General features: G+C 40.5%; 1 protein-coding gene across 13 annotated transcripts in view; it reads left to right on the top strand.

Moving 5' to 3' along the window:
• SRGAP2 (SLIT-ROBO Rho GTPase activating protein 2) overlaps window positions 1–17,132 on the top strand; it is a 242,140-nt gene that overhangs the window by 112,003 nt on the left and 113,005 nt on the right. For all 13 annotated transcript variants that reach the window (XM_028129255.2, XM_028129253.2, XM_008154184.3 and 10 more), the window contains exon 4: window positions 15,993–16,155. In XM_028129255.2, the coding sequence (XP_027985056.1) occupies window positions 15,993–16,155 (163 nt within the window). The remainder of the gene's footprint in view (window positions 1–15,992; window positions 16,156–17,132) is intronic.

The raw sequence follows: 17,132 nt of genomic DNA, 5'->3' as shown, positions 1-17,132 counted from the left end.
TTTAGATGAAAAAAGTTAGCATAGAATAGCATATATTGATTGCCAAAGAAAAGATGGGAGAAATGTTTTATTTTATTTTCTTCCAGAATGGGATCTTAAACATTTTGAGATTATTTTAGACAGAAAAGTTACAGAAATAGTACAGAGATTTTCTGTATGCCATTTACCCTGATTGCCCCAAAATATTACCATATTACTACACTTACTTTATACTTCTCTCTCACCATACACAACTCATGCATGTACATATTTTGTTTTTGTAAGACAATTGAGCATAAGTTGCAGACATAAAGCCTCTTTACCTCTACCTACTTCAATGTGAATTTATTAAAAACTAGAGTCCTGGTGCATGAAATTCGTGCACTGTGTGTGTGTGTGTGTGTGTGTGTGTGTGTGTGTGTGTGTGTGAGTCCCTCAGCCCAGCCTGCGCCCTCTCTCAGTCGAGGAGCCCTTGGAAGATGTCTGACTGATGGCTTAGCCATCCTTAGTGCTGCTGCGGAGGCAGGAGAGGCTCCCACCACCGCTGCTGCACTTACCAGCTGTGAGCCTGGCTTCTGGCTGAGTGACGCTCCCCCTGTGGGAGCACACTGACCACCAGGGGCAGCTCCTGCACTGAGCGCCTGCTCCCTGGTGGTCAGTGCATGTCATAGCGACAGGTCGTTCTGCCTTCGGGCTGAAACTGGCTCTCTGACATCCCCTGAGGGGTCCTAGATTGCGAGAGGGCACAGACCAGGCTGAGGGACCCTACTGGTGCTGGGGAGGGATGCGGGAGGTTGGCCAGCCGGGGAGGGACTGCGGAAGGGCTTAAGGGTGTGTCTGGCCCGTCTCGCTCAGTTCTGATAGGCCGGACCCCAGCAGCAAGCTAACCTACCGGTTGGAGAGTGTGCTCCCTTGTGGTAAGTGCACGTCATAGTCGACTGTCTTCCCCCTGGTGGTCATTGCATGTTATAGCGAGTAGTTGAGCGGCCTTGGCATATCATTAGCATATTATGCTTTGATTGGTTGAATAGCGGACCGGACACTTAGCATATTAGGCTTTTATTATATAGGATAAATTGGTTGTTCTCTGCCATAATGATAGTATAGTTATCCAAAGCAGGGTATAAATATCGATACAATAATATTATATAATTCAGACATTCACATTTACCATTTGTTTCAAAATTTTCCTTTTTGGCAAAAGAAAGTCCAAGATTATGTGTTTCATTCAGTTGTCTTGTCTCTTTAGTTTCCTTTAATGTGGAATGGTTTCCAAGTCTTTCTTGGTATTTCATGGCATTGACATTTTTGGAGAGCATTCAGCCCAGTTATTTTGTAGATTGTCCCTTAATTTGAAATTTCTGATAATGTCTGATTTCTTTTAATTTCAATATTTTATTTATGCCCCAAACAGAATTTATTATTTTTCAACATCCTGGCTTTAAAGAAGCTAGGTTATCCTTAATATTTTAATATGCTCTTCTTTGTTTAGCTCATTTTAAGTTAGATGATTACCATTTTTGATATATTTTCTCAGGAACTACTAATGATGAATAAGTTATTTTTGAAATTACTTTTAGCTTATTAAAATGTTCTTTGCTTAACCTATTTATGAAGCAATTTAAAAAATAAATAAAATAAAATAAAGGGAACTTCAAAAAAATCAAGGGAACTACCTAATTTGTCATGTGATTGTAGTAAGTAAGAATTCATGAATCTGGTTTAGAATATCAATACCTCATAGTGTATGTTTAAGTTAAATGTGTTGGGGTTACATTTTTAAATAACATTATGTAAATTTCAGGTGTGATATTTCTTTATAATTAGTTTCAGGTTATGTGCTTTGGGCAGGAATACCACAGAAGTGATGTCCTATTCTTCACAGGGCATCATATCAGGAGCCTCTTGCTGATTATTTATCCCATTACTAGTGATGTTATCTTTGATCATTAGGTTAAAGTGGTATCTCCCAGATTTTTCTACCATAAAGTTATACTAGTTTATGCTTTGTAATTAATGCATATACATTGGGAGATACTTTTTTAGACCATGTAAAATTTGTGTAATTCTTGTAACCTTACATCCACTCGTTTTAGCATTAATTGATAATTCTTGCTAGAATCAATTATTATGATGGGTACCACATGATAGTTTTTCCATTTTCCATCACTTCTTCTACATTTATCGGTTGGGATTCTATTGTAAAAAAGAGCTTTTCTGTCTCCATATAGATGTCTGGTTGTTTGTTTATATCAATGTGGACTCATAGGTTCTGGTCGTATTCAACAGGTTATAATCCTTTATCATCTTTATTTTAATGTTTATATTATCACAGATTTGGCTAGTGGACTCCCTTCAAGATGGCTCCTGTATCCTTGCTCTGGGTACTTCTTTACTTTCTGGCACAACAAGATGTCCCAGGCCCATCTTGTACTTCCCTTGCTTCAGCTCTGGAGCCATTTCCTCAAGGAGCCCTGGTTCCTCTTAATGGGCAATGGTATTTAGGAACTATGGACACTAAGTATGCTCTTTGTTATCAGAGTAGCATTGTTTTTGTAGTGCTGCTCAGCAGACAAAAGTAGTAAATAGCTATAAATGTTTGCACCCACACATACTTGCATACTTCTTCATCCATTTCTCTATATCCGTATCTCTATTAAAGCCACGAGTTCACACTGATTTCTTCAATTCCAATTCAACACCATATGTCTTCTGTTTTCTCCCCTTTCCATATTTTTAATTTTGTTCTCTGGACAGTGAGAAGCTGGCACCCATTATTTATAATACGTTTATTTAATTGCTCAGTCCTAGATGCACACAAAGTAGTTCCAGAATTCCAAGCTCATGCATCTGAAAAAGAACACTAATAACTAAATTTCATTACTAGTTTAGAGTTCTTTTTTATTTCAGCCTTGATGACTAAAACCTGGTATTCAAAACTTAGTTGTTAGGCCCTTCTCCTCCAACCCCAGACCTTCAATGTGGTGATAGTATCTGTTTGAAATATAATTTGGTTTATTTATTTGTTTGGATTTAATTTTTTCCCCTTCAGAATGAGGTCTTGATTGTCATTTCTAACTGCCAGATCTTTTCTCCTTTTTAAAAATAGTTTAATTTATTGGAGTGGCATTGGTTAATAAAATTATATAGGTTTCAAGTACATCATCTGTATATTGTATTGTGTGTTCACCACCCAAAATCAAGTCTCCTTTCGTCACCATTTACCCCCACTTTACCCTCTTTTGCCTCCCCTCACCCCACTTTCTCTCTGGTAATCACTATACCATTGCCTGCGTCTATGAGGATTTGTTGTTGTTGTTATTGTTGTTGTTATTGTTGTTGTTTGCTAATCTCTTCACCTTTTTCACCCAGCCTCTCAACCCCCCTGCCCTCCGACAGCTGTGAAGTAAATTTTACCTTTTGGGGCAGCATGGATGGACCTGGAGAGTATTATGTTCAGTGAAATAAGCCAGTCAGAGAAAGACAGATACCATATGATTTCACTTATATGTGCAATCTAATGAATAAAGTAAACAAAGAAAATAGATAGACTCATAGATCCAAATCTTTTCTCTTGACTATAGACTGAGCAGTCCCAGGAGAAGTGAGAGTCCTGCCTCTCCATAGATTATGGGAAGTCACTGATTGGGCTGTAGGCCAGACAAAGAGCGTACACCAAGGAATGTCCCTTCCTGGGCCTGCTGAGACTCTGAGAAAGCCACCTTATGGGTTGGGACCCTTGTCACTTTCTCCTAATATGACTCCTCCCACATTCTCTCTGTCATTCTCCACGATCACCTCTCTTGCACTAAGGGAACCAGAATCTGGCTTTCAACTCAGTGCTAGGCTATGGTTTGGAATGAAGATGGTTTGCCCAGCTGTTCATGTAATATGCTTGGTGTAGGACCTTTGGATGATCTTGATCTGGTTCCTCAGAGGTGAAGCCTCCTGCCATTGCTTATTGACATCCAAACTGGGAGAACTTTTTGCTCTGTCGCTGTGCTCCCGGTTCTGATGCCCCTGCTCTTTCTCCTGCTTGCCTTTCTTTACTGAGACGTTTTGGCCTCTCTACTAGCTCTTTTGCATCAGTTCTGATCTGACTGATTTCTCCTCTGTCTCTAGGGATGGCTTCCAGATTCCCCTTCCTCTGTCCTGTTTAACCCCCTTCCTCCATTTCCCACACACTCATTTCATTTTTCTCCTTCCTCCAGACACATCTAACATGGTCAGTGCTGCTGATTCCAGCTGTTCTGACTCTTGCCTCCGGCTTAAGTTCAAAAACAGATGGACCCAAAGCATCCTCAATGCTGTGCCAATTTCCACCAGATGAAAACAAATTACTAAAAAGCATCAGGAAATATTAGAATAGATCTAAGGTTTAATTCTCTCTCTTCTCAGTGGTCCTCCCTGCCTCACTCCTCCATGGCCCCCCTGCTTCCTCTCCTCATTATACCTGGCCCTTTTTCCATCTCTTCTTCGTACGCCTCCTATGACAAAGGCTGATTTCTAAAACCTTTGCTCCCATTGTCACCCTCTGTAAATGCAGATGGATGGGTTTAACCTTTGGGATGAGACTGTTGATAATCAAGCGAGGTTGTTGCTGTTTTTCTAATTGTGCCCTTTTTTAATCTCCCATCAGGGGCTAAGGAATTTCTGTCCTTTGATCATATAGAGAAGGCGAAGCTGGGGTTTCTGTGTCTGTAATTGTAGGTACACTTACAGGTCAAAGGTTACTAACTTGGGAATAAAATATATTTTTCTCTATGACTTTATCAATAGGGGTGCAAAAAGGTGCCAGTCCCACAGCCTCCCCTGCATGCTGTAGACAGGGAGTGTGCTCCTTGGAAAGCAGTAACATTGTGCCCACACCATCGCTCTCAGAACCCCCATTTTTGGAATTTGCTTGCAGTTTTCTCCCAATGTTCTGAGGAACACTGTTTAACATTTCTAGTCGCCCTGAAACATAAGAGAAAGAATCAGCATGGTGGGGCCACTTACCTTACAGGTACATCACACAGACACTGGCAGTTATTTATGGAGAGCATCAGGAGAAAGTTGTTAGCACAGTCCAGTAATTATGAAGTGCCCATGTGACCTGAGTACCAGACACTGTAGGAACCATCTTCAAGAGAAGACCTTGGGGGTTGGGCTTCCCGAAGTTCAGGGACACCTGACTCATATGCAAATTATGGTGTTTATTTAGAAAACTTCTCCCTTCCTCCTGCCCTCCTAAACCTCCCCCCTCCCCCTGTTCTTTCTCTTTCTCTTTCTTTTTGGGAGGAGAATACTTGAAAGAAAATCCTCAGATTCTCAAAATGGTCTGGGGTATGTAAGCATCCTCCAAAATATTTTATAAACAATATTTTATGTTGCAAGTGGGAATGCATACACAGAGATATATGTATATTTTAAAACAAATAACAGAACAATATTTTCGCAAAAGAATACCTATAGATCTTTATGTAATGTACTGATATATATTTTTTTAGGTTCTTTTATTTTTTTTCTTTATTAAGGTATTATTGATTAAGGTATTACATATGTGTCCTTATCCCCCATTGCCCTCACCCCCCTAGTGTCTGTGTCCATTGGTTAGGCTTATATGCATGCATACAAGTTCTTTGGTTGACCTCTCCCCCTTACCCCCACCCTCCCCTACCTTCCTTCTGAGGTTTGACGGACTGATCGATGCTTCTCTGTCTCTGGATTTGTTTTTATTCATAAGTTTATGTTGTTCATTATATTCCACAAATGAGTGAGATCATGTAATATTTATCTTTCTCTGACTGGCTTATTTCACTTAGCATAATGCTCTCCAGTTCCATCCATTCTGTTGCAAATGGTAAGAATTCCTTCTTTTTTACCGCAGCATAGTATTCCATTGTGCAGATGTACCTCAGTTTGTTTTGTTTCTTTATTGTCTAAAGTTTTACATATGTCTTCTTTTTCCCCAGTTGACCCCCCCCCAGCCATTCCCACCCCAGACAAGCCCCCACCACCCCAGTGTCTATGTCCATTGGTTATGCTAATATGCATGCATACAAGTCCTTTGGTTGCACTCTACCCCCCCCCCCCCCCCCCCCCCGCTACCATTTGTCTCTGGATCTATTCTTGTTCATCAAATTATGTTGATCATTATATCCCACATATGAGTGAGATCATGTAATATTTATCTTTCTCCAACTGGCTTATTTCGCTTAGCATAATGCTCTCCAGTTCCATCCATGCTGTTGCAAATGGTAAAGTTCCTTCTTTTTTATAGCGGCATAGTATTTTCGCAAAAGAATACCCATAGATCTTTCCTCTATGTGATGTACTGATATTTTTTTAAAATATATTTTTATTGATTTCAGAGAGGAAGGTAGAGGGAGAGAAAGAGGAGAAACATCAATGATGCGAGAGAATAATTGATCGGCTGCCTCCTGCATGCCCCACACTGGGAATCGAGCCCACAACCTGAGCATGTGCCCTGACCAGGAATCAAATGGTGACCTCCTGGTTCATAGGTCGATGCTCAACCATTGAGCTATGCCCGCCAGGCTGTACTGATATTTTCTACTTTGTTCTGTATTATTCTATTTCACTTTGTTTCATTTTGAGAAATTCTAGATGGTGACTTGCTAAATTGATTTTTTTTTTAAACCCCATTAGTAGATTGTATTACACAATTGAAAAACATTGCTTTAAAAGCATTGGTTCTTAAAATTCTGGTATGCCTAAAATTACCTGGGATGCATATTTAAAATGCAGACTTATGAACATCACTCCACCTCTAGAGAAATAGAATTTTAAAAATACTTTTTTATTGATTTGAGAGAGAGAAACATTGATTTGTTGTTGCACTTATTTATGCACTCATTGGTTAATTCTTGTAAGTGCCTGAACCTGCAACCTTGGCATAACGAGATGATGTGCTAACCAACTGAGCTACCCCGCCAGGGCGAGATAGGATTTTAAACAAGTGCTTCAGATGATTCTGATGCAAGGTGATTTGGGGTCCTGAAGACTCACGTGTAGAGAAACTACTCTCTTACAGACTTCGGAGCCTGGCTGTGCAAGGCTTCAGATCACTCACTGCTCGGAGATGGTTGATACTAGTAGGTATCATCTGAATCCAGACAGAGAATCTTCCCGTTCCAGAATGACCCCAATTATCCATGCTCACCCCTTCATCTTGATATCCTTGATTGTCTTTTTAAAAAATATTTGTTATGGTCCTTGTGAAGGCAGAGAAGGAGTTAACTGAGGACACAGAACTGAAGGGTCATTTTACAAAGTGGCTGGGGTGTGGCCCAGCCCTCCAATAGGTGCCCAGAGCCAGTCCCAAATTAGAATGGGGTGGGATCAAGACTGCTTTTCTCATTTACTTGCCTTTCATGTGTAACCACAGGCTTTGTGTCAACATGCTTTCCGGTTAGGCACCAGCAGTTTTGCTCCCTCTGAGTTCATGGACCCTTGATGTTCCTGTTATGTGTTGTCTTAGAATAGCTCTGTGCTCTGAGCATTGTCCATTAACTCTTTCAACACCAGGGCTTTATAGATTCTAAGGGCTCTTTGTTGAAATTGAGCTACAACCACAATGAAGTAAGAAAATGATTGCTGGTCAGGAGACCTGGGTTCTTGTCTTGCTACCCTACTATCTGTGTGAATTTAGGCTCCCTAAGCCTCAATTTTCTCACTTAGAAAATGAAAAGTTTGGCCCACCTGGTGTGATTCAGTGGTTGAGTGTTGACCTATGAATCAGGAGGTCATAGTTCTGGTCAGGGCTCGAACCCCAGTGGCGGGTGTACAAGTGGCAGCTGATCAATGATTCTCTCTCATCATTGATATTTCTAGCTCTCTCTCTTCTTTCCTCTCTAAAATCAATACAAAAAAATCTATATATATAAAAGCCAAGCTACCAGAACGACCGGAGGCTATGACGCGCACTGTGGCAGCCAACTGGCCCAATTGGGCCACAATTGGCCCCCCCAGCTGGCCCCCCCCCTGATTGCCCCCGCCCCCCCCCCCCCATTTGTGTGGGGCTAGCCAGCCAACCTCCTGCATCCCCTTCCCACTACTGGACCGCCCAGTCGGCCTCCATCAGGACAGGCAGCCTGTCCCCACCTGTGCACAAATTCATGCACCAGTCCTCTAGTAAAGAAATAATAAAATGACAAATTTGGTCTAGACTCTAAATCATCTTAAAATTAAAGTCCATGCTAACCCTGCTGGCTCCGAAATTCTGTGATTCTACTTTTTGTTCCTTCTGGCTTTTCCTTTTGTACTTTAAAAGTCTTCTCTTTACAGCCTGTCCTAGGTTGGGCACAGGAGATTCACTGAGTTTGGTAATTTCCAGAGAACCAAGTAAGTTAAAGCAATATTTAGTGCACTGCTGAAGTATGAAATGTATAAAGCAAGTTGATTACAAACTTGAGTAATAAGGCCTGGGAATTTGGGGACATGTTTGTCTTTTTAGCCATTACTCTAACCACTTTTTCTTTTTCTTTCTTTTTTTTTTTTTTTGGTGGGTGTAAATACATTGTGTGGACTGCCAAGTAATAATAATGGTTATAACAATAATAAGTGATGGCGATATTGATTTGTAAGTGTAGGACCCTTTAGTGTTTATGAAGTGTTTCTTTATGGTCATCACTTTGGTTGATTTCGTCTTCATAGTATCCATATGAGTTAGGCATGGAAGGTCTTCATTTATCATTTTAAGCACATGAAGAAGTACCGAGGCCCAGAGTGCATCTGTGATTTTATCCAGGGTCACTTGGCTAGTAAGTAGCAAAACTAAGACTAAACTGTAGGTCATATGCCTGGTTCAGGATGCTTTTCACAGAGGACCACCTTGCTGGGGTGGGTGCCATCATTCATCCAGATTCCTTACCGACCTGTAGAACTCAGTAACCTACTAACCTGGAAATTGACCCGAGCATCTCTTACTCTTAACTCCTTAACATTTTGCCAGAAAAGCATCAGAGTGGTTAATAATATGCTCTAATTTAGAACACAAACCAATGAGTGTACAAATCCAGTCACTCAATAGCCACCCAGATACGTCCTGCAACAGTTGATTGGGCAAGATTGATGGAGGCTGAAAACATTATCTATTCATTAAATGAATTGTGCTCAACACTTACAGGATTTCTGTGGTTATGGCATCTGTCATTAATCAATGCTGATTAAGTTCCCACCCATTCTTGGTGATAGATGTTCATTGAATATTCCAAAATATACCCTGTCCTCAAGAGACTCCCTTCTTATAAGGCAAGATAAATATCAAAGTGACACATAAGAAATGATAATGCAGTAGATCTGGTGACCATTTAGACTTCATCCCTTTTAGCTCTTTAATTTCACAGAATCAAGTTATATTACTTTATTCCTCTTTTCTCATTGTTATCATGAACCATGTAAGAAAACTCATTGTACCGTTAACAGGTATATTCAGGAGGGGGTGGTCTGAATCTTAGGGATCTCCTCTCTTCCAAAGTGGTACTTGGCATGCTTAAGTACCATTCGACAGGCAGGAGGAGTTGCTGGCTATAGATCAAACTACTCAGCTTGTGCCTCGTGCCAGGGAGCTGCCTGCTCCCAAGGTAGTTGTTACTGCTTTGAAAATAAGTGTGTGAATTTCTGAGTGACGTCATTTCAGATTGGCATAGACAGGTATTTATGTCTCTAGCAAGAACTATCAGGGCTGAGCCAGACTGGCTATCAGTCATCATTCAAGATTTTATTCATTCAAAAAAAATCTACCAACACATCTATGTGTATTTTTTTCTCTGTATATTTGTCATGTGCTGTAATTATTTATGGGATTTCTGATGACATCTTAATTAACTAGAGAAGAAGAAACTGAAGATGTAATTTTAGAGTTGTTCATAGGTTATTCTGTGGAGTATATGGATCTGTTAATGTATATGGTTACAAATCATTTTAAACTGAGAAACATATAGGATGTCCCCCAAAAATTTATACACACTTTGAATAATTATTAATTCCAATGGGTTAAATCTGAAAAGAAAGAAACATCAATTGAGCTATCAAAAAATATATGTGTGTACATTTTTCTGGGACACCCTATGTATTACTTTTCATCTTGGTTATCAATCATACCTTTGTTACATCTTTTGCTCATGCTATGATGTTTTCTTTTAATTAAGTGAATTAGTCAGCTGAGACCTTTTGATATGATCACAGCCTACTTTGTGGGGTGTTTTGGGGAAAATTTAATAAATAATGAATTTCTAGGCCCTTAGTTCTATAGATCATATAGGGGTAGAGTGCATAGTGCTTGTTCTCTAGCATTTAGATTGTACCCAGAGTACACAAGGAGTTAATTAGCCATTTTGTTGATATCTCCCTGTAGTCTGAGAATGCTAGTGGTAAGACATGGTGTAAACGAAGGGAAGGTTCCAGGTTGGCAGAAGTCATAGAGAGGGCTGCTAGGCCGGCAGATCTTCTAAGTCAGCCACATCAGGGTTTCACAGTGGGCCATTCAAGCTCGTGTACAGCACAAGCATCAAGACCAGGATAAGATGTAGGTTGTAGCTGACAGGTAGTCTAGAGACAGAAAAGTCATGTCTCGGATCCAGGAGATCTGCAAATGTGAGAGAAGCAGGTCAGAAACAAGAATGTTGTTCCCTTTATCCCTAGTGCCCAGAACAGTGCCAGGTACATAGATCTCAAGTGATTTGAAGAACCTCCAACCTTCTCTCCCTGCCATGAACCTGGGGTGGGGTGGGGGTGTTTGAAGGGAAGACAAAGTCTCCTACCTGACATAAATCGGTGGAGACATTTCTGGTTAGGGTGTACAGTGGCTCAGATTTGGGAACCACTCCCATTCCCTACCTAACCCAGAGGAATCTTGGTCCTGCCATCCTTCAGGAAATGTCAGACACAGCGCTGACATTATTAAAATGTCAGACACGGTGCTGCTCCAGTTCTTAACTTCAAAGCAGATTCCTAAGCTCCCAGCTCCCTTGGGCATGCCATTATCCCAAGGGTGTGTCTGGATTGCCAGGAACTAACCCAGAGCCACAAGAATTCCATTTCCATATAGCTCTTCCCCCAAACCTGATTATAGGGGACAACTTAGACTATTTTGAGTAAGGTGGGTACACCACTGCTTGAATCCTTTCTAATCATCTGTCCAGGCTACTGAAGACAATTTGGGGTATTAACTTGTCCCTGAACACTTGAAAGCTCATTTCTCCATACATAGGATATACATTTTTGCCTTTAGCCCTTTTATCGTTCCGTCTTAGAATTCTGATCTCATTGCTGGCAAAGCAGAAGCCTGAGCTGTGATAAGCCCAGAGACGTACGCCTGCCTGCTCCCTGCCCGCCTGCCCGCCTGTCTTTGAAAGATGCCTTTAGGCTGCTTATGTACTACTGGGTCACACAACCAAGCAGCTACCATTACAGGAAGAATCTTTTTCAAGTCAGTTTCCACCTTGGAGACACCCCCCTCTTTTTTTTAACACCTTCCCCAGCAAATCCAATCCATCCTCTGGCTTATCTGGGTCAGCAAGGGTCTGATTTTATGCATGGCACTGTCGAACCATAAATCCGCTGCGGCTTTGCCTCTCTATCCAGCCCGTCTGCTTCTGTCAGCATCAGCAAAATGCATAATAGAGAAAATAAGCCAGAAAGGCTAATAACACTCATCTGAATAAAATAATCTCTTAGGCTGCGTCACTTCACTTCATTTTAATCAAGGCGCCAGGAAGGAATTGAGGTTTACAAATCCAGCCTGGGCCTTGTCACTAGTTCCCTGTCCAACCATCACTAAATGATCGCTTTTATTAGGTATGTACCTTCTTCTTATCCTCCTTATGGTTGGATGCTCAATAACATATGCTGAATGGTGTCTTTAGCTCACTTTTATTTTGTCTATCATCACATATATATGCCTATTTTTTAAAGTGAGAAGCGATATTCTTAGATGTATTAGTACTAATATTTGCCATCTCTGTATACAGACCAGCAGTTTTGAAAGGAATTCTGAGAAAGGGGGCTCAGCTGAAGTTGCTGAAGCACCGGGTACTGGCTCCCTGGGCTCCCTCGGGCTCCTTCGTGTGGGCCTCAGCTCACAGTCCCTGTGCGGAATGCAGGGCTGAGCAGTTCCACCTCAGGGGAAGGACAGTGGAAGATTAGATTCTGCTCTCCCATTCGTATCTCCCTCACGTCTTCCCAGAGACCACAGCTGCTTGGTTAATTGCCTGTTGCTGCTGTCTTATCCCGAACATTATTTGCCGAGGGCTGTTCGTTTTCAGCAGCACTCTTGGCCTTGGCCCAGGGCCGGGTGAGGAGCATGTTGGAAGATGATGAAAGCTGAGTCCTAGTTTGTTTGGAAATAAAAATAATAATTTTTTTTTCACATTTGTATAGTGTTTTACTGTTGATGTAATTCTTTTGCATCCACCATCTCATTTGAGCCACGCCACAGACCTGTGAGGTGGGCAAGTCAGACAGACACTGTTGGCCCAAAAGGAAACATTCTTCACTAGAGCAATACAGAAGCTCAAGCCACTCAGTGATGCCAAGCTTGTGTCACACAGCCCATCTGCAGAGCTATGAACATAGCAATTATTAATTAAATGGCACCTTAGGCCAGCAGAGCTTCCGGGGTTTTACAGTCCTGCCTTGAAGATCTTCAGGGAGCTAGATGTACACAGACAGGGATGTGTCCATTTTATAGATGAAACCGAACAGAGGGAAGCGCAAAAAAAGCAAGTGTAATACAAGCCAACTTGGATGTTTATGGAGGTCTTCCCCCTAGATATTTGAGAGAAATCCCTTTGAGCATTTGTTGCCAAGTGTGTTGAACATCCATAAATAATCCAAGTTGAAGAGAAAAACTGGGTTAATGTATTTGAAACTAATGATTGAGCTGTGCAGGCTTATTTCTTTCAGTGCATGCATAGTCGGCTTGTGACTTCCTGGCCTCCTTTGTTTGGACTCCAGAGTCATCTCCTCTCAAGTACAGTATGATGCTTTTTTGATCTTCCTCCTAAAAATTTTTTTTTTTTTAAGTAAGAAAAACACTTCTGGATATTTTGTCTGCTTTTTAGGGATTAGTGTTTGAGGAGGTTTGCAGCTGTTCAGCACATTCCTAAGGGATGTAGACCTTTTTCTTTAAATGCCCAAGTATTACACAACCTAAGACTCTGGGGGTGGGGAGAGTAAAGAAACTGTACAAACAAATGATAGATGGAAAAGATATAAAGGCAAATTTCAATCTCCTAACCAAACGAAGTTCCCCTGGCTCCAGCAGCCCCAAATAAAATAAGGCTGCAAAGCTGCTAGAGCAGGAAACCACTCTAGCAGAACCTTAATAGGCTCCCCATGAAATCACGTCTCGGTGCCTCGCTTATTTTCCAGCCTGAAGTGTGTTTCATCTTTGTTCGTGTTGGCTGGGAAAATTGTCTCTACAGTATATTTGTGTTTCTTCTACAGCCTGCCTTTCCCCTCTCCTGCCCCACCACCTTCCCAAAATAAATAAATGAATTAATTAAAACACTTCAGTTGAAGAGGAATCTAGTCTGAAAAAGCATACAAGCTCAAAAGAACCAAATACATTATATGAGAAACTGCGGTATGAGTAAAAGAGATGGGAACCCCTAAAAGAAAACAGTGTCTAATACTGTTTTTTAAAGCCACAGGTTCCTTTTTAAAAATAAAAATCTTGCATAAGCCCCCATATATGCAACAGATTTACTAGTGTAAATCTACTTTTAAATCTAAAGCACTTATTACAGAGTCAGTCAGTGAGCACATGAGACTGTGTTTACGAACCCAAAATATTGATTGACATTGGGAATATGAATCAGAGTTGCAGTTTTATGTCAGTTTCAGCATCCAAGTTATTTCTGGTTCTGATTTGGGTTGCCAGTATCAAGAAACTACTGATTCACACAACTGAGTTGTTTGAAGTAGTTTAAAATTGATTTAGATACTTGAAAATGATATTTTCGTTTTAATTAATATTATCTACTAGCTATTCTCACTCACCTTCATAAATATTAACTGGATAATCCCCAAAAATGTATAAGAAACATTGCAATTGATAATGAGATAGGATGATAATGAGCATGGCTATTCTCACTACCCAACCATGGTCTATAGCAGGCGTCCTCAAACTATGGCCCGCGGGCCACATGCGGGTGTTTTTGCCGTTTTGTTTTTTTTACTTCAAAATAAGATATGTGCAGTGTGCATAGTAATTTGTTCATAGTTTTTTTTAAACTATAGTCCGGCCCTCCAACTGTCTGAGGGATAGTGAACTGGCCCCCTGTTTAAAAAGTTTGAGGACCCCTGGTCTATAGCATGGGCTCCTAAGACTTCTGTGGCATGTAGTTAAACTTGACCACTATGTATGAAGTCATATGCTCACCCAAACAGTTTTACTGAAGGAGGCACACAGGCTGGAATTGAAAGCTATTAGTACAGAGCAACATCCATTCTAACCAATAGCACATTTCTCAGAAGTTCAGATACATGCATTGATTCTTTATTCCCAAGTTTGTATAGAATGAAGTTCACCTGGCAGCCCATGAGACACTGTGATGATGCCTACTGCAGGGAAACTGAAGCCAGAGTAGGTTTGGCGTGATTATTTGTCAATGGTTACCTCATAACAGAATTGGGAAAGCCCTTCTAAGTTGGATTCCATGCTCTACAAATCATAGGTGACTGGCACCCTCCAGCCCTGAATGGAGGCAGTGCTGACTAAGTCAAACCATACTCAAGCCATTTTCTTTGCTCTGAGAGTTGGACTGGAGGGAGGGGTAAGGGGAATAAACAGGAAAATGCTTCTTTGTCATGATTAAGCAGATTCTCTTTGCAATTATAAGGCTTTGTTTTTAATTTCAGAATTGCCACTTTTTAGCTATGTGACTTTGACCAAGATATTTAACCTTTCTTAATCCAACTTTCCTCTTCTGCTGAATGCAGTTAATAACACCCATTTCATCAGGTTGTTGTGGGGTTCTATAACATCAGCCATGGTGCCCAGCTATGTGCTAAATACATAATAAGTCCTTGATAAATAGGACTACAAGCAACCCCTACTTCCTGTTTTTCTCCTTAAAGAGATCCAACTTGCAGATGCAGAACTTTCTGTTGCTTAAATTAGTGCTGTAAACTGAGTAGAAAATAATTCTTTCAGATCACAATGCTTTCATTAGAAACAAGCATCTAGGTTTGGCACTATACTGTTCTACTCAGGCTGTAGAAGTTGTAGGAATACATGTGTTCCAGGAATGATTGTGCTCTAGAGTGTATGGGACATGAGATAATGGCTCAATCAGTGAAACCAAAGCATCCTTAGATGTGTTCTATGGAACTGAAGAGTTTTTAGTGACTTTTTCATGGCAGCTGCCTCTAATGTTGTATTCATGGAATTCTGTAATAGGTAAGTGTGTGGGCATTTAGTCTGTATTGCTCTTAACTTTTTGTCTCTAACCCTAGATGCATACCAGATGACTTAGTGGCCAAGGGAATGGCCTTGGCGTGAGACAGCCTAGAGCTTTTTCTAGTCAAACAACACAGAATTGTGGTTCTAGTCCCTGACTTCATCTTACTAGCTGTATGATTCCTTCTTACCAGCTGTGGATAAATTTTCTACTCAGTAAAATGGAGATAATGGTAGTGTTTGTTTTTTGGTTTGTTCATTTTTTTACAATGAAATGATGGAGCTTAGATGAAATAATGCACATAAAACAGTCTCCCAAGTTCCTAGAACGTAGTAGATGTTCAACAGATAATCTTGCTTCTCCTCCTCCTTCCCTTCTTTCCTCTTCCTCCCCTCTCCTTATCATTATCCTCATTTTCCCCCTTTTCTCCATTGAGTTGTTAGAAAAAGAGAACACTAGAAGTGCAGAGTGCAAGAAAAATAACGTTATTTCTGTCTTGGCTTTGACCACTGTGATTTTGTGATGTGGACTGTAGTCACAGATGTTGGTCCTGGTTGCTTACTAACAGTGATTTTTTATTTTTTCCTTGCTGTTTCTCTGCAGGAAGGATCAGAATGTTCTCTCTCCAGTCAACTGCTGGAATCTCCTCTTAAACCAGGTGAAGCGGGAGAGCAGGGACCACACCACCCTGAGTGACATCTACCTGAATAACATCATCCCTCGATTTGTTCAAGTCAGCGAGGACTCAGGAAGACTCTTTAAAAAGGTGTGTAGCTGTTTCTAGTCGTAAGATACTTGGGTGGAGCAATGACACAGTTTTGTAAATAAGAGAAAGAATATCTTATTGTCCCACATATTAGACTTGAAATTGGTCATTTCATATCTTATACTCATGGACGCAGAATATTAAATTGACATTCTTTTCTTTCTTTCTGAGCTGAATTAATAGTAGGTCCAGCAAAGTAACCATTTGCCAGGTATAACCCCAGGATTGGCAGCATAATTCATAATCTGCATGTGTTAATTATGGTTAGTCGATTTCCATACGTGATTTGTGAAGCTGTTAAGATTCAGGGACCTTTTGTGTCACTTCATGTTTTTTTTTTTCCTCTAGTCCATTTAGCAAATTTATATATTTATGTTTTTGGTTTAGTTCTCTTTCTAAGTTCTTATCTTGTCCAAGGGGAACTTATGAATTTGGTTATTCTTATCATGACATATCTTTTCTTTAAGTTCTGAATGCTTTATGAAGCTCATTTGTTTGTCATAATACCTTGGGTATAAGTTAAAAAAAAAATTGACCAAGGAAAGACTCAAAAATAATTGCGATAATCTTAAGAAATGTATGGCAAATTCACCTTACCTGTCAATAGTGGAACTATCCTCGTGGAAAGCCAGAAACTTCTTTTCTTAGCTATTTCAACCTGAACTCTCAATGGAGTCATTTATTCATGAATTTTGGTAACAAATGGTGGCAAAGGCCCCAAACATTGTACCAGTACATGATATACCATGTCTAACACTGAGGTCTGAGATCCACAGAAGATATTTCAGAAAGCAAATAATCTTATCACAAGTTATAGGTGTAAAGAATCTATATAAGGCTATTGTATTTGTTTTTTGTATATGGAATTCATTGGTTTCCAGTTGACAAAATTCAGTGTTAAAATTTGAGGATGGGAGAGAAAGGATTTCAGACAACAGGACTGTGGTCAGCTATAGGTCTTGGTTTTCCAATTTTTG

The sequence above is a fragment of the Eptesicus fuscus genome, chromosome 22 (genome assembly GCF_027574615.1).
Source record: "Eptesicus fuscus isolate TK198812 chromosome 22, DD_ASM_mEF_20220401, whole genome shotgun sequence".
Classification (NCBI taxonomy): domain Eukaryota; kingdom Metazoa; phylum Chordata; class Mammalia; order Chiroptera; family Vespertilionidae; genus Eptesicus; species Eptesicus fuscus.
The sequence above is the reverse complement of the archived record's forward strand: the minus strand, read 5'-3'. Positions and strand labels throughout refer to the sequence as shown.